This window comes from Saccopteryx leptura, chromosome 3 (assembly GCF_036850995.1).
Source record: "Saccopteryx leptura isolate mSacLep1 chromosome 3, mSacLep1_pri_phased_curated, whole genome shotgun sequence".
NCBI lineage: Eukaryota > Metazoa > Chordata > Mammalia > Chiroptera > Emballonuridae > Saccopteryx > Saccopteryx leptura.
In genome coordinates, this window is record NC_089505.1 from 368,822,421 (window position 1) to 368,844,479 (window position 22,059).

The 22,059-nt window shown below is 61.7% G+C and overlaps 1 protein-coding gene and 1 non-coding gene across 2 annotated transcripts in view; one reads left to right on the forward strand and one right to left on the reverse strand.

Annotated features, from left to right (window-relative positions):
* COL22A1 (collagen type XXII alpha 1 chain) overlaps positions 1 to 22,059 on the reverse strand; it is a gene marked incomplete at its 5' end in the record, with an annotated part of 223,216 nt that overhangs the window by 186,751 nt on the left and 14,406 nt on the right. Inside the window, 2 exons of the mRNA XM_066372771.1 lie at positions 2,248 to 2,359; positions 8,877 to 8,951. Of these exons, the coding sequence (XP_066228868.1) occupies positions 2,248 to 2,359; positions 8,877 to 8,951 (187 nt within the window). The remainder of the gene's footprint in view (positions 1 to 2,247; positions 2,360 to 8,876; positions 8,952 to 22,059) is intronic.
* TRNAA-UGC (transfer RNA alanine (anticodon UGC)) lies at positions 15,238 to 15,313 on the forward strand. Its single transcript has one exon. It is a non-coding gene; the product is annotated as a tRNA-Ala (tRNA).

Here is a 22,059-nt window from a genome sequence, read left to right on the forward strand (position 1 = left end):
CACTCGGACTGCTCGCTCGCTGAATTGGAAGAGTGAGCTCAGGCACGCAAGAATCCTGCACAGCGCAGGAAGCCCTGTGGCTGGTGTGCCCAGCACCCCTGAGTCGGGCTGGGGTCTGTCTGATAGAGCCTCTTCACTGACTGTGGACCAATCGATTCACTGTTCCACTCAAGCACCATTGACCAGGTCCCCCCTCTGGGCAGAGCTCAGCATGCTGCTGGGACGGCAGGAGGCGACTCCGCTCCCTCCACGAGGGCGCACTGTGCGGGGCAGCGGCCTGTAAATGACTCATTGCACAGCTGACTAGTGAGGGCCAACTCTGCCTTGTTTTGTGCAGGAACACAAGCTGTGAGGACAGAGGACGAGGGAGGCCTGACTCAGTCTGGGAGTCCAGGGGAGGCGTCTTTGAAAGCGTGACGGTCGAGCTGCGCTCTGAGGGGCCAGCCGGCGGCCCAGGTGGAGGGGACCAGCCAGCGGCCCAGGTGGAGGGGACCAGCGGCGGCCCAGGTGGAGGGGACCAGCCGGCGGCCCAGGTGGAGGGGACCAGCCAGCGGCCCAGGTGGAGGGGACCAGCGGCGGCCCAGGTGGAGGGGACCAGCCGGCGGCCCAGGTGGAGGGGACCAGCGGCAGCCCAGGTGGAGGGGACCAGCCGGCGGCCCAGGTGGAGGGGACCAGCCGGCGGCCCAGGTGGAGGGGACCAGCCGGCGGCCCAGGTGGTGGGAAGCACAGGAGCGAAGGTGCGAGGAGGATGCCTGACAGGCTCCAGCACGGAGGCAGAGGAGCCAGACAAGGGCAGGCTGGGGGCCACGCCGGGGGCCACAAAGGTAGGACGGGGCTGGTCACACACAGGCTTTTCCAGCCCTTCTGCTTAAATACAAGGACAGGCACAAAGCAGGCTCACCATTGTTCATAAGGAAAGTAACACAGTAATGGATAAACACTAATACAAGTATACACTCTGTGCTTTGTGTACTCATAACCGGAAACCTACGCCTGTCCACACCTATACACTGGAATCAATTAAAGGGTTTTAACTGGAGGAGTGACGGCATGAAGTATCTTTTTTTTTTTTTTTAATTTTAGGTGAGAGAAGGAGAGATAGTGAGGCAGACTCCCACATGTGCCCTAATGGGGTTCTACCTGGCAACCCTATCTGGGGCTGATGCTCGAGTATTGAGCTATTTTTAGCACCTGAAGCTGATGCGCTCCAACGGAGCTAGCCTCAGTGTCCAGGGCCGTGCTTGAACTAATCAAGCCAGTGGCTGCAGGAGTGGCAGGGGGAGGAGGGGAGGAGAGAAGCAGATGGTCACTTCTCCTGTGTGCCCTGACTGGGAATCAAACCTGGGACAGCCATATGCCAGGCTGACACTCTATCTACTGAGCCACCGGCCAGGGCCATGAAATATCATTTTTGTTTTCAAAAGATCTGCCTGCCTGAGATGAGCAGATGGGAACGCTCACTTCGGCCTCATCACCCGATCTCGGCCGCAGATCCTGGACACGGCTTTACATTATAACCCTCTCAACAGCGTAGCAAGGCAGGAACATTCCTCCCAGGTGAGCAACAGACATCGCTGAGGCACGGGGCACCCAGTAACCTGTGCAGGGCCAGGCACCCCGTAAATATTGGAACTGAGTCCACCCTGGCCAAGACGACCACGTGACACCAGGTGCCGCTGGGCTTGCCGTACGACGCAGTTGTGCAACTATAACCACCAGCGCCTGCTGCTGGCTGGGCGGGTAACTGCACCTATAACCACCAGCGCCTGCTGCTGGCTGGGCGGGTAACTGCACCTATAACCACCAGCGCCTGCTGCTGGCTGGGCGGGTAACTGCACCTATAACCACCAGCGCCTGCTGCTGGCTGGGCGGGTAACTGCACCTATAACCACCAGCGCCTGCTGCTGGCTGGGCGGGTAACTGCACCTATAACCACCAGCGCCTGCTGCTGGCTGGGCGGGTAACTGCACCTATAACCACCAGCGCCTGCTGCTGGCTGGGCGGGTAGAAAAGGGCCCACGGGACAGGGATGAATGACCAACGCCAAGCCCGTACGGAGACGCGGGAGGACCGGGGAGCCAGTCAAGTCAGTGTCCGCAGCTCCAGGTCGGAGCCCAGGTCGGCGGCTGGGTGGCTTCCCTTCAGGGTGGCTGAGGAGGGGAGCCCCGTCCCCCTGTTCAGCGCTCTGTGCAACTGTGACTTTCCCAGGCGTCCAGGGCAGGTCGGGAAGGGGAGGGAGCCACTCACTCGGTCCTCTGCACCACAGGGAAGGATCCCATCCGGACGTAGGAGCTCTGCGCCCCGTTCTCTCGTCTCCCCAAGATCTCCTTCACGCTGAACAAATCCATCAGGTCAAAACCTGTGCGAAGACAAGAGCCGGGGTGAAGCGTGGAGAGAGGAGCACAGACACAAAGGGAACGCCGTCCGCTCTCTGCAGAGCCGCCTGCCCGGCTGCCCTGGGCGAGCCGGGGGTGGGGTGGGGTGGGGTGGGGTGGGGGCTTGAGCACGTAAAACTGTTCGAATGCATGTTCGGGAGCAAACACGAACAACGGTCTGTAAGGACGGGTTCAACTCCCAGGTCCGACTCCTCTCCCGGGAAAAGCTGCTGAGACACACAGATGCTGGGCTTCCCACTGTGACGTGAGCACCGCAAAATTCCCGGATCTCAGTCAAGCAGGAGGCAAGTGAGGGTTGTCTTGCCGGTGACACTGTGTCAGGGAGCCTGAGTCCTCAGGAAGCCCACAGGGGACACTTCACTCACACAGGCTGCTCTTTAAGCCTCGTCTGGGGGCAGAAGGCATAAGGTGCCTCTGTAGCTCTGGGCTCAGCACCACCCCAAGCCCAGCGGCTCGAGCCAGGACCAGCGGGTGGAGCTGAGTGGGCCCCATACAAGATCGGCAGGCCTGCCGAATGTTAGGGGACCTGCGCCTGGAAGTGTTCCAGGGGCTGGGAATGCCATGACCGGCCGTGCAGGCCAGGGGGGCCCCACACTGCTAGGGTTCCATGGTTCAGACGCCACGCGGTAAAGGGCGGAGGGGCTGCCCAGGGCTGTTTCAGGGAAGGGCAGAGTCAGCGGGAGCAGCTGAGAGCCCGTCCGCCCTGGGTCTGAGAGCTGTGCGCCGCTGGCCAAGGGCAGGGTCAGCACACTGTGCCTCCCTTCCTCGTCCGTGAGCAGGGACAGGGACACCACTCGCAGGCTAGTCACCTCCAGGGCACGTGCATCCCTGCAGGCAGAGCTGCACCTCCCCGATGCCCACACCTGCAGCCTGGCTCTCCCATTTGTTAAACGCCCCCATTAGCCAGAACTTCCTGAGCAGTCCCTGCCTGGCAATGGTGAGTCGGAGGCAAGAGGTGTTTGCCTGGCAGTTTAAATCGGGGAGCGAAGGCAGCGAAGAGAGACCGCTGGGCCCCGTCCTGTCCCTGTTCTCAGACCCTGCAGTTCCATGGACTTTGGTGCCATTACGTGACCCCTAAAGCTCCGTTTCTCATCTGTAAGGAGCAGGGACACGGCGGTCACTTCCTGGGGCTGCCCAGGCCTCACACTGATATCCACCCCTGGACGGTCCCACTACGTGTTGGCTCCTATTCAGAATGTGGTGGGCAGGCACCCAAAGCCGCCCTGGGGAAAGCAGGGGTGAGGACAGCGGGGCTGGCCCCCCCCGCCCCCCTGCTTCACGGCTTCGTCAGGTGCCCCTAGAAACTGCCACCTTGAGCGGGGCTCCCCTCCCGCAGCCACACGGGGAGAATCAGAGACGGAGCGCTTTCTCAGAGCAGACATGTGCTCTGCGTCCTGGCTGCGCTCTCCTTGGTTTCAATGACTAAAAACACAGACACGCACGTGGGACGCTGTGACCAACAAGCAGCTAACGAGGTGGCAGCCGAGGGCACCGGGAGGGAAGAGGAGGAGCCCACAACAGACACGGGCCGGGACGGAAAGTACAAATGTCCCCAAGGGAAGTGGGCCCAACGCCAGGCACCGGAGAGGAGCCACTGCTTCACGCACAGGCTGCTGCGAGGGGCCACTCCCCGGAGTCCGCAGCAGCGGGGCACCCGGCCCCGCCCCGGGAGACCACCAGTGCCCTGGCTGCACCTGTGCCCGCCCTCCCACGGTCTGCAGGGGACGGGACTGCTCCGGCCTCCCACACACACGGTGGTGACGGTGGCCCCGGGGCTTCTGGCAAGGTACACACGGCCGGTCTGTCCATGGGACCGCTCCCTCGCCAGGGGCAGAGTGGTCTGAGGAAGGGGGCCTGACCTGGCCAGGTTTCTACCCCTGAAACGGTTCTTGTTTGCGCACCATTCATGGGAAGAGAGGCTCCCACTCGGCCAGTCGGTGCTCTACTGGCTGCTCACATTCCATCAATGAACGGGACAGAATCCCAGCCTTACCCGCCCCCCAAAGTGTAGAGTCTCAGGGGAAACCGATGAATGAACAGAATCCGTAAATGAGCAGAAGGAGGAATGGCTGGGCTTGTATAGAAGCACAGGGAATATTCTCCTTGCCAACCTACGGGGCAATCAATCAGGGAGGGCTTCCCAGAGGAGGCAAGGCTTGGCTGAGTTTGAAGGACAAATAAATGCTGGAATTTATTTGTGTGCCCAGCATGCCGATGGATGCCCAGGAGCCTTGGAGACCACAGAGGAGAGGGGACGATACTTCAGAGTCCAGATGGACAGAGAAAAGGGGAAAGGCCTTACAAAGCAGCTAGGGGTACAAAGGTCACCGGACCCGAGTCAGCCAGGTTCCTTCTGGGAATCTCGGCTATTTCGGGATGTCAGGAGACACAGCGAGGGGGTACACTGGCTTGGAATGAGGTCAGGCTGGGTTCTGTCAGCCATACGGGAGAATTTGAATTTATTTTTGCAGGCAATGGGGAGCCACAGAAGGGTTTCACAGCAAGGGAGAAACACAATCTGGTTTTTATTTCCAAATGCGATTCCGGCAGCTGGGGACAGAGGAGCCCGGGGACCAGTGAGGACGAGACTTGGTGAGGTGGGACAGGGAGGGAGGGACAGGGAGGGAGGGAGAGGAGGGAGGGAGAGCCCCTGGACTGCAGACTCGCTGCGGTTGGTGAGTGTCCAGGTACGCGAGTCTGTGTGGGAGGAGAGAGAAATCGGGAAGTCTGCAGCCCAACTTCCACCCTGCACTGTCCCTGGCATATTCCTCAGGCTTTAAATAACTGCCTGCCCAGGAAAGCTGCGGAACATCTTTCGTCACTTGAATCTGCAAACCCTTCAGTTATCAGAGCCACGAGGGATCTTCAGAGACATTAGGACAGAGCCACTGTCACAGAACTGGAGAAACTGAGCCTCAGAGACGTCAGGAGATGGCCCGAGGCCCCTGACACCTGAGCAGCTGGGCCAGGCTCAGACCTCGGCCTCCCCGAGGCCCCTGACACATCAGCAGCTGGGCCAGGCTCAGACCTCTGCCTCCCTGCTGCCTTGTCTGTTCTTCGCATCCTCACTGTTCCAGTCCAGATAAGCCCTAAAAATAGCCAGAGTCATTTAAGGAAAAGCCCGGAGGTGAGGCTCAGGGGAACTGCATTTTTCCCAGAATAGAAAACCTTCTCTGATTACCCAACTGCATTGAAATTGGCAAGTCTGAGGTCTGTCTCTCTGTAACTCCAATTTCAGCCGCCTCCTGGCTGGGGCTTTATTCTGGGCCAGTGACCACTGGAGAAGACAATGGGTACCATGGAGCTGCACACACAGGGCGTGTGCCCAGCATACTGATGGATGCCCACCTGGCACCGGGATGCATTCCGGGGAGTCTCGGAGCCCACAGAGGGGCGGGGACACTTCAGAGTCCAGACGGACACAGTGGGTTCGGAATAGAGGGCCCCCTTTCTATCTACTCACCAAACAGACTCTGCAGCAGAGTCCTCCTCATACGCCAGAGACTAAAGGATTTGTTCACAGCTCTGCATGTGCACATGTACACGCGTGTATGCATGCACACGCACATGCACACACTCACACACACACTGAACCGTCCCACCGGGAGTAAGTTATTCTGAAGTAGGAATAGCACTCGGCTTCTCAGTCTGCGGGATGACAGGGATGCTTCCGACTCGTTCTGACTTGCAGATGGCAGAGCTGTTCCTTGTCTCGTTCCTTCCTTCTGACGGTCGGGGGGCGACCCCTGCTCCGCCACACAGGTGGGCGAGCCACCGAATCTCTCTACGAGCCAGGTAATGGTCCCGGTCTCGTGTGCAGCGAGGGTTAAATGAGAAACACGTGCAAACCCTCGGCCCACGCTAAGAGCGGGCCATCAGCACCACCGTTCCTCTCGGCGCCGTGGCCGCAACCGCTCCCTCTGCGGATGCGCCCGCTGGAGGATGAATTATTTAGGAGAAGCTCAGCTATGAAAGATTCATCGCTCAGGAAGCCACGTGTGGGCAGAGCGGCAAGGTGGGAATTCGATTTCGGGAGTGACGTCAACAGAAAGCTTCCCGGGCTGAGCCGTGCAGACACATCCCGCTCGAGGTCAACGGGCAGCGCGTGACCCGGAGCCGGGGCCTGGCTGGGGGCTGGTGGCCACCACAGTCAGCAGGGTGGGCCGTGTCAATCCAACCCACAGTCTCGCCCTCGGGCCAGAGTGACTCAGCTGTAAATACATTCACGCCAAGGTAATTGAGTTAACAGAGTGGAGAGGCTGAGAGTCCTTTCGGGAGCTGGACAAAGAAACCTGGAGAGTGAGGGCCCCTCCCTGGACACCCACCACGAAGCAGCTGCTCTGCAGGAGAGGAGATGGGACGAGCAGCGGCGTCTTCCTCCGGGTCCCTGCAGCAGTGCTCGTGGTGTGTGTGGGGGGGGGGCAGCCAGCAGGGCAGTGGGGACGGGGACGGGAGGGGGCAGCTGACGGAACATGGTCCTGGGCCTGCTGGCCCGGTGGTGACTGCAGCTGGATCCAACTGGGACCCTGGGCAGCGGGGTCAAAGTGGACCTGAGAATCATACCCCCCCTGCAAGTGGCAGTGGAGCAGAGGTGTTTCTACAACAGCGGTCACTGCTCAGGGCTGTCCCGAGGACTGGCAGCGCCTCTTACGCTCCTCTGCGGCGCACGCGGGCAGCACAACGGCCGCCATTCTAGAAACATTCCTCAGGCACAAAGATGCAGATGCTGACACCTCCGTGTGGTCGGCGGCGGCACCCTGACCTGGCAGGGCCTGGCATGGGGAGGGGACAGGCACGCCGGCCATGCCCCCGGGTTCTAACTGCTGCGGCTCACTGCCCAGGAGGGGGCCTGACCCTTCCGCACTGCACACGGGCCAGGGTTCTGACTGCTGCGGCTCACTGCCCAGGAGGGGGCCTGACCCTTCCACACTGCACACGGGCCAGGGTAGGACTACTGCGGCTCACTGCCTAGGAGGGGGCCTAACCCTTCCGCACTGCACACGGGCCAGGGTTCTGACTGCTGCGGCTCACTGCCCAGGAGGGGGCCTGACCCTTCCGCACTGCACACGGGCCAGGGTTCTAACTGCTGCGGCTCACTGCCCAGGAGGGGGCCTGACCCTTCCGCACTGCACACGGGCCAGAGTTCTAACTGCTGCGGCTCACTGCCCAGGAGGGGGCCTGACCCTTCCGCACTGCACACGGGCCAGGGTTCTAACTGCTGCGGCTCACTGCCTAGGAGGGGGCCTGACCCTTCCGCACTGCACACGGGCCAGGGTTCTAACTGCTGCGGCTCACTGCCTAGGAGGGGGCCTGACCCTTCCGCACTGCACACGGGCCAGGGTTCTGACTGCTGCGGCTCACTGCCCAGGAGGGGGCCTGACCCTTCCGCACTGCACACGGGCCAGGGTTCTAACTGCTGCGGCTCACTGCCCAGGAGGGGGCCTGACCCTTCCGCACTGCACACGGGCCAGAGTTCTAACTGCTGCGGCTCACTGCCCAGGAGGGGGCCTGACCCTTCCGCACTGCACACGGGCCAGGGTTCTAACTGCTGCGGCTCACTGCCTAGGAGGGGGCCTGACCCTTCCGCACTGCACACGGGCCAGGGTTCTAACTGCTGCGGCTCACTGCCTAGGAGGGGGCCTGACCCTTCCACACTGCACACGGGCCAGAGTTCTAACTGCTGCGGCTCACTGCCTAGGAGGGGGCCTGACCCTTCCGCACTGCACACGGGCCAGGGTTCTAACTGCTGCGGCTCACTGCCTAGGAGGGGGCCTGACCCTTCCGCACTGCACACGGGCCAGGGTCGGACTGCTGCGGCTCACTGCCCAGGAGGGGGCCTGACCCTTCCGCACTGCACACAGGCCAGGGTTGGACCCACAGCATGGTGAGGAGGGCAGGCCTGCTGTCCTGGAGCGGGGAGGAGACGTCCCCGAGGTCAGGCACTTCACGTGCTCGCAGGACACCGGGCCACAGGGAGGAGTGAACCGTCGCCATCACCGTCAGGATGACGGAGGAGCCAGCCGAGTTGCGCCACGCCCCACGGGTCCCCAGCGCGGCCCTTCATGGACGGGGACAGCATCTGAGGAGGGGCTGTGGTCCTGTGTCCCCGTGTCCTCTCACCCATCGACTCACTCGTCTGTTTATAACCCTGACTCACTCTCCCCTTCACCCCCAGTGCGTTTATTTATTCCCTCGCTTGCCCGCCCTGCCAATCACTCGCTCACGCATTCACCAGCTCCCCCACCAGCTCATTCATGCTCACGCGTTATTCAGTGACTCCCACGGGACCCCCGACTCCCAAGAGGAAAACGTGCAGGCGTTGTCTGTGGGGCAGTTTGTTGATGACAGTCCAGACCTCTCCACCAGGTCTCTGGTCAAAGCAGGAGGAGGAGCCGGGCCGAGGGGGGGGTCGCGATCAGGTCCAGCAAGTGTAGCAGCAAGGCACGCACGGGGGGCAGGGTGGGGGCCTTCTTCTCTCACCTGTGATTTCCTTGGTCCCGCCATTGGTGTGCTTAAAGCGATCTCCTTCCACACGGACGCTGGGGCACAGCACGTCTGTGAGAGGGAGAGGAAACGGAGACCAGTGACCTACGGGACTCACACTCACCCTGTGGAAGGTGTGGCCCCATGTGGAGTCCCCCCCCCCCATCTCACTTCACGTAGGACACCCAGGGCCCGGAGCAGATGCAACTGTGAACGCGGCCACATCCCCACCCGGGAGGAGCTCGGGGTATCCTCCGTGAGAGGGGGTGCCGGGCACCAAACCCAGCCAATCAACAGGGTCTCCTAAGTGACAAAGAAGAGCACAGGTGGCCGGGGGATGCGGGGCCCGGAGCCCACATCTAGCCCGGCTTGTGGAGGTCGGGGCAGCCTTCCTGGAAGGCGGGGTGCTTGGGCTCCACTGAAGGGAATGGTGAGACTCGACCAGACACACAGAGGCACGGGCGGAGGGAGCCTCACGACAGAGGCATGAGCTCGTACAGGAGAACGCCAAGTCCTCAGGATGTCAAAGAAACGGGAGCCCGTGCTAGGGACCGACCAGAAGGGGGCATCTCTGATGCCAGGAGCTTCAGGCACGATTCCAGAAGAGCGTGGAAACTGCTCGGTCACAGACAGTCACAGCAGAGCAAGTCACGCAGCAGAAAACACTTGCTTACAGCCCATGACAGAGACAGACGTCTCTCTGGACATCCGGATGACTTCTCACTTAAGGTTAGGCTCCTCAAGGACAGACCATGCCCGCCACAGGACAGCTTGGAGAGACGGTCCCTCTTAACACCGGAGGCAACTCCGTGTGGACCCCGCCCCGGCCCTCGGAGCAACCTGGCTGTCCACATCATCATTACGACTGACCACCCTTAGGGAAGTCTGCGGTCCACTCAGCTCCCTGTGCAGTGACCTCTCTTCACATTGGGGCATAAACCTTCAAATCGGCCCTGAGGAAAACGCCCTGAGGTGGTTCCTGATTTGGGCGGAGCTATTTTTACTGCTGATCCTGAAAGGCACCAGGAGGTCTGACCAGCCCCGTGGAAGAGGTTATTTTGGACCCAGCACCGAGCTGTCTGTCTGTCTAGGACCAAATGCAAGAGAGGGTGCCGGCAGTGCGCAGAATTTAGACGGCTCCTCCCAGGACAGCGGCAGCTGCGGGGCAGCGATCAATGGCTTTAACTTTGGCAGCTGGCCAGAGTGACTGGCCTGGACCGTGCGTCATTTAAAATGAGTTGACTCAGGGGTTCTAGCTTTGTCTATGAGCAAATCCCCGGAGGCTGCAGGCTGGAGCCCAGGGCAGGCAGAGCCACTGAGCCTTGTCTTTGCAAATATCCCCAGGGGACGTCCCGAACCCGGGCAGGCAGGGACAGTCTGAAGTCCCTGGACACAGCAAAGATAGAGGCCCTCTTCAGAGATGTTAGCACTTGCCCTAACTGCTTTAAGGAATCACTCCCCAAACCAGCTGCCAACCCCCTTTTGGGGATATCGCTAAGCCTCAGAAGACTTAAGGGGCAATTTATAGCTGACTTGGTTAAGTCAGGACAAATGGCTCCCAAAATACCCCCTCCAGCCAGCTCCCCAGGGCTGTAGGGACCTCGGGGTTCACCTGCTTCGCAGGGAGGTAGGGTGAGGATCCAAAGTCCCTCCCAACCCACAGCTATATCCCTTCGGCCGAGGATAGTTCCTTGTCTTGGATAATGATCTATTTATTTCTGCATTAACACATTCATTCAAACTAAAATATTTATAGAGCTGCAGATATGTTCCAGGCACTGCGCTAGTTCTGGGGACACAGAAAAGGGATAACAGATAAGTCACAGTCCCTGCCTTCAGGGCACTTGCGGGCTGACCATGGTTACCAACTAGAAATAAGTAAACACAAGAAAGAGTCAGGGTTGCCGTGACACCTGCGAGTCTCCTGGCTTCACAGGCTCCTCCTTCTCAACCTTTGAGAGCCTTCTTAGCCTTGAGAACCCACCCTCAGGACCTTGCTCTCAGGCACCCCACCCTGGGTAAAGAGGCCCTCTTCCCACCCTGTGTCGAAGAGTGAAGGTACCATGCCGAAGGCACAGACACATCTGTCTGTCTCCTCAGTGAGTGGGAGTCTGAAGACTCGGCTGGATCTCAGTCCAACCCGAGGTCTACCCTGCCCTCACACTCGGGCATGAACAGGTCTTGAGTACATGCAGAAGAGAAATGACCAGTGCCACCTGCACTGAGAAGTAAACACTGAAAGGTGGATTGGACGGCCTTCTGGGCACGAGCTTCACCACGATGCCGATGAACTAGTAAGAAGAGCCCACCAGGTCCTGGACTCCTGCCACGAAGGGGTGGCAGACACCGTCTACTCGTCCTCCTCACATCATTCCCTCTCACCTTCCTGGCTAAAAGAATGTCACTTTTGTTCAGAACGGCAGAGTTGTCAGCCCAAGGAGACTGGGCTTTGGCTGGCTGGCCGCCGAAGCCATGATGGTTACTCTGGGCCCATCTTTCCAGACTCCCTTGCAGCTAGGGGCGAACATGTGACCCAGTTCTGGACAAGGAAACAGATAACAGAAGTTTGCTTTGGCTGGGAGAAAAGTGCTGTCTTAAAACGCTTTTGGTTTTCCCGGCGTAAGGGGATTGAGAGGTAGATGGTTTGGGCAAGTTTCTTTTCCCTTTCTCCTGCTTGGAATGCTGCGTGCAACGTCTGCTGGGCGTCTAGACTAGAGAGGGAAGCACTCTGACCCCTGGCCGAGATGAAACGCACAGGAGAAATAAACTTCTCCTTGTCTAAGCCACTGTCGCTGGGTTTTCTTTATTCGTGGTTGTGTGTTATGCCTAATCGGCAGGCACTCCCTCTGAGCTGCAGGCTGACAAGCCGGACTGGAGGATTCGAGGGCGAGCTTCCCCTTCCGATGCCCAAGGACAATCACTGAGGGAGGTGAGAACAGGCCCCCTGTTTTTCTGGGTAAGGAGCTACCGACCGACTGCGTTCCCTTGACTACCCCCAATACATATGGATTGATCAGGAAATCAGACAGGAGCCACAGAGGAAGCAATTCTGGAGTTAAGGAGAGGGGGACGTCCTCAGGAACTAAAATGTGTACGCCGCTGGTTCCTGGTCGGCTGGCTTTCCTCCCTGAGGTCATGAGAGCACTCAGAGGGACATGGCCGATGACAAAGACCCTGCTCTCCTGGGGTTCACGAGTAGCCACCCACTGACATGTGTTCCTCCCTCGGTCTCTGAGTAAGAGGAACAGACTCGATTCCTGGAGAGAAAAAAAGATCTCTCGTCCCACAGTAAGGGGGTCGTTTCACCAGCTGCCTTCCCCTGAGGCCGAGCTGCCACCCCCAGGGGACATACCAGGAGTTCTCGGCAGTGTCTCTGGAAAAGCAACTCACCCTCAGTTTACCCAGTGGCAAAGGGGGGTGTCTGTGTATTTGGGGAGGAGGAAGGCTTGCACAAGATGGCCTCTGACGTCCATCCGCTTGGCAATGACACACCCACGGTTCTGTCTGGAGAACACACAGCCGTGCCAGACCCTGGCTCTCAGCCACGGGGGTCTCCAATTGGGGAAAAGAGGATGCTGGCAATTATTAAGCCCCTACTGTGTGCCCATCACGCAGATGGGGATGTCATCCACAACCACCATTCTAGGAGGTCAATTTGTTTCCATTTCACAGATGTAAAAACTGAGGCTAAAGAAACTCATGATATAGGAGTGTCTGCATTTAAGTAAAGGTCTACCTGCCTCTAGAATCTAGGACTAGAGATGGCGGCCCCGGTCCAGGAAATCGGCAGGGAGCAGAGGCCGGGGCCTCGGCAAACAGGGCGACGAAACAATCACTGCCCATCCATCACCCCATGGCGGCCGCTGCTGAGGGCAGCTCACCGAGGCGCGATGATGACATTCCACGTGGGCAGGGAAGAGGCGGAGGAGGGAAGTGATACATCGGGCAGCAGCGGATGCAGGGCACCCTCCTCTGAGCTCCAAGGCCGGCCAGGAGATCGTCCACACGCCCCCACTTTGTAGAGCCAGGAGACACGGCCCCAGGCCCCAGGCCCCAGGCCCCGGGGACGATGTGAATAATGATTACAATCCTAACTGCTCCCTTTCCGGGGGACAAAGTGCTGCCTGCCCAGACACTGTGCCGACTGTCTGCCTTGCTGGGGGACGGAGCTACCTGTGTGACCAGCAGACCGATGTGCAGACAGCTTGCTCTGCACCAGCTGTTGAACACATCAGTGCATATCATCGAAGCCTCCCCACAGCCTTGCAGGATTGGTGCTGCTGTTTACAGAAGTGGTGAGAAAGGCACAGAGAAGTTAGGAATCTGAAGGCCTGAGGCCGGAGACGAGTCAACGGTACCCTCCGCATGCTGGCTATAGCACAGGCTCTGGACCACTACTCCAAGCGGTTTCTCCAGGGTCACCTGCCCCAGGTCACTCAGCCCACCAGGCCCCAAGTCTGTCTGTCCCCAAAGCCTGCACAGACAGACAGACGGACAGCGTGCTCCCTCCTGAGGAGCCCCTCCGACATTCTGAACAGCCCTGGCTTGTAGAGGGGCTTCCTCACTCTGAGTTGAGAGAATTCAGGTGCTTCCTGAGATTGGCCCACTTGTGCCCACTTACATGCAGCTGGGCCTGGGGACCCAGAGGGGTGGGGGGCAGACTGTAGACGCATCAGCCTGCCCTCGGCTGGCACCAAACCCAAAACAGGTGCCCTTCTCTCTCCTAAAAGTCAGATGTTTCAGCACAGCTGTGGGCTCTTCCTACCCTCTGAACTTCTCCAGTGAAGCCGCCCGGCCCCAGGAGGAGTGGGAGGAGTTAGGTCTCATCGGAGCCACAAGGACCCACATGCACTTACGTCACCAGAATCTGCACTTATGTCACCAGAATCGTGGCTCCCATGGGCAGGGCTAAGCTGTCTGCTGAGGACACACGCGGCGTTTTGCATCCTGTTTGGCACATCTTCCTGCTACGTATCATCAAGCCCATTTTGCAGATGAGAAAACTGAGGTTAAGAGAAGCTGGGGGACCCATTTAAATCACACCACTCGTTAGTGGTGGGAACGGGATTCAAACTCAGCACGCCCCAGCACTCTCACACCTGCAGCTCAAACCCGCGCACACAGGCCGTCTGGGAGGACCCGCACAGCGTTTCAGCTGTGCTCACCTCGAGGAGGGGGCAGACCTTAGACAGACTTTTTTCCTCCTTTTTACTTTTCTGTCTAGCTGAGCCTTGCATGACGCAGGGTTTGGGGTGCTGACCCCCGCGCAGCAGAAAAGCCACAGAGGACACCTAGTTCTCCATCCGCGTAGGGTTGATTCCCCCGATGCAAGGGCCCCGTCTGAACCCCAGGCAGGGCTGGGAATCCGGGAGCAAAGGGACAAGAGGCGACCCACCCGGCATACAAGCGTGTGCTCCTGAAGCCAGGGAGAAGGTGGTGGTGGTTACTGTACGATTTCCCAGGTCCCTCTGCCCTCCCTTCCCTCGGGGGGGGGGGGGGGACTGTCCCACGGGCCACGCACCAGCAGGTGTCACCAGAGACTGCGCCGACCGCCTCTAGGAAGGGCTCCTGCCTTTGGATTGGCAAGCAGCCAGTGCAGAGACAGTGTTTAAAGTCCTGGGAGCGGATGAGATCGTCGAGAGACGGAGAGAAGAGTCTCCACACCGGGTCCCGGGCCTCCAGCATTGGGCAGATGAAGGGAGGACACGGCAAAGGAGGGGAGGCTGGCGAGATAGGACCAGCGAGAGAGGCGGGCGGTCCGGAGGGCAGGTACAGATGTGCAGGAAGCCTTTCCGGCGGCAGGAGCGGTCTACGTCAAACCCGGCACGCACGTCACAAGAATCAGTGCGGCGTGTGCCACGGGACCGGACAGCAGCACAGAGACCCTCGGTGCCCTGAGGGACGGGCGGTGACCCGAGTGAAGGGGTCAGGGCAGAGGAGCAGAGCCAGCGGCCGTCAGACCAGACTCCCCTTTCCTTGCCTCCTGGTTTCGGGGGGAGGCCCTGACTACCCATCCCCGTGACCTCCAGTGATGATGGACGAGGCCCCCCCCTCCCCGGGAAGCACCTGCTCCCAGTGCTTGCAAAACACGCCTCTTTCCTGTACAAAAGTCTCCCTCTCTGGTGACTTTTAAAATTATATTCTCCAAGGAAATAAGGAAGATGCTAATGACTCTATTTCCAAGTCGGAGTTCCAGAGCCGGTGTGTGGACTGTCACCTGGTTCATCTCAAAACCAACAAGCTCAGGATTCCAGGGGACTCAACAGTGTGGAGACGACTCCCAGTATCTCAGCGCGAGGTGGACGTGGCTCCCGGGAGGAAGGAAGCGGCCAGACCAGTTATCAATCTCTTCCCTGAGGCCCTGGGTGGTTGGCTCAGCGGTAGAGCGTCGGCCTTGCGTGCGGGGGATCCGGGTTCGATTCCCGGCCAGGGCACACAGGAGAAGCGCCCATTTGCTTCTCCACCCCCACCCCCTCCTTTCTCTCTGTCTCTCTCTTCCCCTCCCGCAGCCAAGGCTCCATTGGAGCAAAGATGGCCCGGGTGCTGGGGATGGCTCCTTGGCCTCTACCCCAGGCGCTAGAGTGGCTCTGGTCGTGGCAGAGCGACGCCCAGGAGGGGCAGAGCGTCGCCCCTGGTGGGCGTGCCGGGTGGATCCCAGTCGGGCGCATGCGGGAGTCTGACTGTCTCTCCCCGTTTCCAGCTTCAGAAAAATACAAAAAAAAAAAAAAAATAGAAACCCTTCTGGGGAGAAAAATCCCTTCCCTGAGCACACTCACATACTGTTACCTCCGAGAGCTCCACGTGGGAACTTCAGAAGACAGAAGAGAGGCTCAGAGGATTCAGTCATTGTCCCCAAGGCCCAGAGCCCATGATCCGGAATCCAGAATTCAAGCCTGGGTGTGTCTGGTCCCAGTATCTCCCATCTTTTCCTGCAGCCGGCCGCTGTGTGGACGGCCAAGGGGGTAGGGGCCAGACCAGGTCGAGGGTAAGGGCCTGTCTGGAGAGCAAGGGTTCTGGGGACCTGCAGGAGCCCTTCGGTGAGAACATGTGAGACCTGCACGTGGCGGATGAGGGGCAGGGACAGGAGTGCACAACCCCAGGCCAGCGGGGGGCGGGGTGGAGGAAGGCACCCTCGGAACTGCGGGACCCGCGTGCTCTGTGGGGAAGGTACCACCGTCCAGCTGCAGGGCCTCGCTGAGGAGTGCAGGAGCCGGACACGCACCAGAGTGTCCTGAGTGTCCACCCTCTGCTGGGACACGATTGTAGACCGGATGCTGCACAAGCCACGGGGAACAGAAAGGGAAAAATCCTGCCCTCCCGAAGCCCATATACCAGTGAATTTCATTTAATTCTCTCAATGGCCGTCCTGGTGGGGGGTGGGGTCATCATGCTCAGGTTACAGATAAACAAAGAGGCTCTCAGAGGCTGGGTGGCCCACCCACGATCAAGTGGCAGGGGTAGGATTTACTCACACCCAAGTCTGGTGTAAATGCACAGCCCTCCCCCCCACACACACACCTGCCCGGCGCACCTGGCAGGTGGCAGGTAGGCGTCTCAGGAAAGGTTAGTGTCTGAGTCAGGCTGGGCAGGGATAAATGAGAAGAGCACTTCTCTTTGGAAGCAATAGTCTGACCACATAAAATCAGACGTCAGGACGCCTGAATGACCCTGTAGCCCAGTCCTCTCCTTTTCTCCTTTACAGATAAGGAACTGATGCGGGGGGGAGGGGAGCGACCCCCTGGTGCCATCGCGACCAGACTCAGGGCCCTTGTCCCCTCCGGGTGGGCACGAGGCTGGCAGCCTCCACCCCACTCCCCAAAGGTGCCCGCAGCCAAGCCCACAGACACCAGCTGCGGAGCGGTCATTTCGGAGCTTCTCCTCTTGTCTCAGTGTGTTTTACAGGAACACTGGTCCTAGGGGGGGGGTGGCGTGTGTCCTCTCTAGCACCGAACTCCCCCCCCCAAGCTTTGCCTCCTGTCTTTGGTGCAAGTTCACTGCCTCCGGTGGCAATTCCTCCAGCTCGGTGAGAGCAAACAGTACTTGAAGCTCCCTCCCCACTGCCTGCTCTGTCTGCTCTGCCCCAGGCAGTGAACTCCACTCTCTGCATGCGGCAGCCTCCGCGTTTTCAACCCCTTTGCAGGCTGGCTTGCTCGGTTCTGGAACAGAATCCATTGCTAATACCTACCGACCCCTTGAGCCCTAACAGGGATTAGTCCACAGAAAGTACCTGATGCCCCCAAGTTCAGCCCTGAGGCCACCACGACCTCACAGCGGCCCCCCCTTGCCTCCTGTCCATTCTCCCGTGGGACCTGGGCTGCTGGGTGACATGTCCCCTGAGCCCAGTCTGCCAGCCACCACCCACAAACCTGGAGCTGCAGAGGGTCAGCGGGGAGGGGGCACCCCACGGACGGTTATCACGAGGTGCAGGGTCCCGGCTGAAAGGAGGTCTGCGGGGACCCACAGGCAGGGGGGGAACCGCCCTCTTCCTGCGGGGATTCTGCTCAGATGGACCGGCAAAGTGCACGTCTGCTGTGGGAATCCCGGGGAAGGCGGACAGGACATGCCACTCCGGCCCTCTGGAGAGGACGCTGTCCGTGGTCAGCTGGAGGAGGGAAGGCAAGGACGGTGCGAAGAGGACCTGGGTTCGGGTGGCAGCGCTGACCCTGAGTCACTCTGTGGCCGGGACAAACCATCTCCCCGCTGAGTCTCGGGAAAGCAGAGGGCTGGCTGCAGAAGCCCCCCCGCCAGGGCCAGCCTGCCTCCCGCGGTCTGTGGTTCTGGGGGAGATGGGCAAACAAGATTAGGCGCTATTTATTTCTTCTCGCGCGGCCACATTCTCTCCATTAGCATGTGGCCTGGGATCACACGTATCTGTATCCAGGCTCAGGGTCATGTCCCCAGCATCAGAGCACCAGGGACAAAGGCAGGCCACAGGGACAGGATGAACACGGCCCCAGGAGCAGGCGGCAAGGCCAGGGGCCCTTCGCTGGGTCCCAGGCGCTGGGCAGAGATGGACCGGCCCGGCCCGGCTCCTCTCTCCAGAAGGTGGTGGAGGAGGGGTCCCGGATGGGCCACTGGCCGGCTGCATTCCTGCGGGGACTCTGGTCAGGCTGGTGGGAGCCACAGCCCGAAGTCAATGAGGAACAGCTGGTGGCCTCACTCCTGCCCCAGAGGAGGGCAGCTGGTCCAGGGAGGGCAGGAACTGGAGAAGCAGCTGAGTGGGGGTGGGGGGCAGGGGGCACACCCTTGGGAGGGGCCCCCGCTCAGGAGTGCTCCTTCTACCTGACCTGGGCCTGCTCCTCCCGCCGCAATCTGCCACCGTCTCTGAGGATCCACAGCCAGAGGGGGACAGCCCGTGGGGAGCACACGGAGGAAGGGGTCACCTGCCCCGTGCCCCTGGGCGACTGTGGAGCCCCTGCCTGCGGCCTGGGCTCTGCTGTACTGACTGGTCCTTCTCCTGCCACGGACCCTGAATAGGCTTCCCAGCCTCGGTTTCCACACGAGAGCCTCACGGTGGGCCGGGCGATCGGGTCAGCTCTCTGCCCTCATCCCCGTCCTCCAGCCAGCCTCCCACCCCACCCCCTCCCGCTCTCCTCCCTCTGCCCTCATCCCCGTCCTCCAGCCAGCCTCCTCCTCACCCCCCCCAGCTCTCCTCCCTCTGCCCTCATCCCCGTCCTCCAGCCAGCCTCCCCCCTCACCCCCCCAGCTCTCCTCCCTCTGCCCTCATCCCCGTCCTCCAGCCAGCCTCCCCCCTCACCCCCCTCCCACTCTCCTCCCTCTGCCCTCATCCCTGTCCTCCAGCCAGCCTCCCCCCTCACCCCCCCAGCTCTCCTCCCTCTGCCCTCATCCCCGATCTCCAGCCAGCCTCCCCCCCCCCCCCCCCCCAGCTCTCCTCCCTCTGCCCTCATCCCGTCCTCCAGCCAGCCTCCCCCCCTCACCCCCCCAGCTCTCCTCCCTCTGCCCTCATCCCCGTCCTCCAGCCAGCCTCCCCCCTCACCCCCCCAGCTCTCCTCCCTCTGCCCTCATCCCCGATCTCCAGCCAGCCTCCCACCCCACCCCCCCAGCTCTCCTCCCTCTGCCCTCATCCCCGTCCTCCAGCCAGCCTCCCCCCTCACCCCCCCCAGCTCTCCTCCCTCTGCCCTCATCCCCGATCTCCAGCCAGCCTCCCCCCTCACACCCCCCAGCTCTCCTCCCTCTGCCCTCATCCCCGATCTCCAGCCAGCCTCCCCCCTCACCCCCCCAGCTCTCCTCCCTCTGCCCTCATCCCCTGATCTCCAGCCAGCCTCCCCCCTCACCCCCCCAGCTCTCCTCCCTCTGCCCTCATCCCCGTCCTCCAGCCAGCCTCCCCCCTCACCCCCCCAGCTCTCCTCCCTCTGCCCTCATCCCCGTCCTCCAGCCAGCCTCCCCCCTCACCCCCCCAGCTCTCCTCCCTCTGCCCTCATCCCCGTCCTCCAGCCAGCCTCCCACCTCACCCCCCCAGCTCTCCTCCCTCTGCCCTCATCCCCGTTCTCCAGCCAGCCTCCCACCTCACCCCCTCCAGCTCTCCTCCCTCTGCCCTCATCCCCGTCCTCCAGCCAGCCAGCCTCCCACCTCACCCCCTCCTGCTCTCCTCCCTCTGCCCTCATCCCCGTCCTCCAGCCAGCCTCCCCCCTCACCCCCTCCCACTCTCCTCCCTCTGCCCTCATCCCTGTCCTCCAGCCAGCCTCCTCCTCACCCCCTCCAGCTCTCCTCCCTCTGCCCTCATCCCCGATCTCCAGCCAGCCTCCCCCCTCACCCCCCCCAGCTCTCCTCCCTCTGCCCTCATCCCCGTCCTCCAGCCAGCCTCCCCCCTCACCCCCCCAGCTCTCCTCCCTCTGCCCTCATCCCCGTCCTCCAGCCAGCCTCCCCCCTCACCCCCCCAGCTCTCCTCCCTCTGCCCTCATCCCCGTCCTCCAGCCAGCCTCCCACCCCACCCCCTCCTGGTCTCCTCCCTCTGCCCTCATCTCCCAGCTGCTTCTGTCCAGCTGTGTGGCACAAAGCGGCACATTCACGTCCTCTCTGCGGCGGGTCAGAGCAGGGCAAGGACCGCAAGGGCCCGCCGTCTGAAGAGTCATCACCCGAGGTGCCCACCTGGACACTGCCAGACCCTCAGAGTGAGCCCCTTCTAGATCCGGGGGCCTCGTGGCCTCGCCCACATCCCACCTTGCTTCTCAGCATCTCCAGCTCCTTGTTGGAATTTTCTACCTGCATGACCTCACAGCCACTTCAAACACAGTGAGTCCCCAAGGGACACATGCTCTCCTGGCACCCACTGATCCCTCAGCCTCCCCCACTCCTAAAGGGTCACTCTCGAAGGTGCCCAGGAGTTAGCCCTGAATCCCTCCCTTCGGCTTACACCCCTACTATGTTCTTTCTCCAAATATAGACCCCTCACGGCACTGCCCTCCCCCCCCCACGCCTCGCCCTGGGCCCACCATCGCTCCCTTCCCACACCCGAATGCATTTCCCCTTCACGGAAGCGAGGGGGTGGTGTACCCATTGCACAGACGATGGACCCAGGCACAGAGGTTCGTAGGTTAAGAGAGGACAAGTGGCAGACACAGGACTTCACCCCCGGCTCCACCAGCCTAACCCTCCCAGCACCGAACCACGCAGAAGTGGCCGGGACCCAGGACTGGCGGTGCGGACCCGGGACTGGCGGTGCGGACCCAGGACTGGCGGTGCGGACCCGGGACTGGCGGTGCGGACCCGGGACTGGCGGTGCGGACCCGGGACTGGCGGTGCGGACCCAGGACTGGCGGTGCAGACCCGGGACTGGCAGTGCGGACCCAGGACTGGCGGTGCGGACCCAGGACTGGCGGTGCAGACCCGGGACTGGCGGTGTGGACCCAGGACTGGCGGTGTGGACCCGGGACTGGCGGTGCAGACCAGGGACCGGCGGTGTGGACCCAGGACTGGCGGTGTGGACCCGGGACTGGCGGTGCGGACCCGGGACTGGCCGTGCGGACCAAGGCCTGGCGGTGCGGACCCAGGACTGGCGGTGCGGACCCAGGACTGGCCGTGCGGACCCAGGACTGGCCGTGCGGACCCAGGACTGGCGGTGCAGACCAGGGACAGGCGGTGCGGACCCAGGACTGGCCCTGAGGACCCAGGACTGGCGGTGCGGACCAAGGACTGGCGGTGCGGACCCAGGACCGGCGGTGTGGACCCAGGACTGGCGGTGTGGACCCGGGACTGGCCGTGCGGACCCGGGACTGGCCCTGAGGACCCAGGACTGGCGGTGCGGACCCAGGACTGGCCCTGAGGACCCAGGACTGGCGGTGTGGACCCGGGACTGGCGGTGTGGACCCGGGACTGGCGGTGCGGACCCGGGACTGGCCGTGCGGACCCGGGACTGGCCGTGCGGACCCGGGACTGGCGGTGCGGACCCGGGACTGGCCCTGAGGACCCGGGACTGGCCCTGAGGACCCGGGACTGGCGGTGCAGACCAGGACTGGCGGTGTGGACCCGGGACTGGCCGTGCAGACCCGGGACTGGCCGTGCGGACCCGGGACTGGCCCTGAGGACCCGGGACTGGCCCTGAGGACCCGGGACTAGCCGTGCGGACCCGGGACTGGCGGTGCGGACCCGGGCCTGGCGGTGCGGACCCGGGACTGGCCGTGCGGACCCGGGACTGGCGGTGTGGACCCGGGACTGGCGGTGCGGACCAGGACCGGCGGTGTGGACCCGGGACCGGCGGTGCGGACCCGGGAGAGCCCTCCCCGCCCAGAACACCAGCACGTCCTCACGCGGGTGCCCACGCCCCTTTCTCTCTTTACTTCCTTTTCTTTTTATGGATCCTGAAGGCCATCCGGTGGCCTCCAATCAGCAAGCACCTGTTGGAGATGGTACCCTGGACACCCTGTGGCCAGGTCCTGCCACCCACCTGGGGACCACAGCCCGATTCTCTGTTCAGCACGGGCTTCAGTCTGAGTTCCCAGCGCGTGGCCCCTGCACGTGAACTCTGGCGTCAGATTCGCACGGAGCAGCGAGGAGAGCGAGATGCCGAGCGCTGGTGGGCTCAGCCTTCCAGACCCCCCACACTCACACCCCCGGCAGCCCAGGCCCCTCTCCCTCCTGACCCGCCCTCTGGGTGGACGTCTCTCCGTCCATTTCACCCTGAGCTCCAGTGTGCAGAGAAGCAGTGCTGACCGGGCCATTT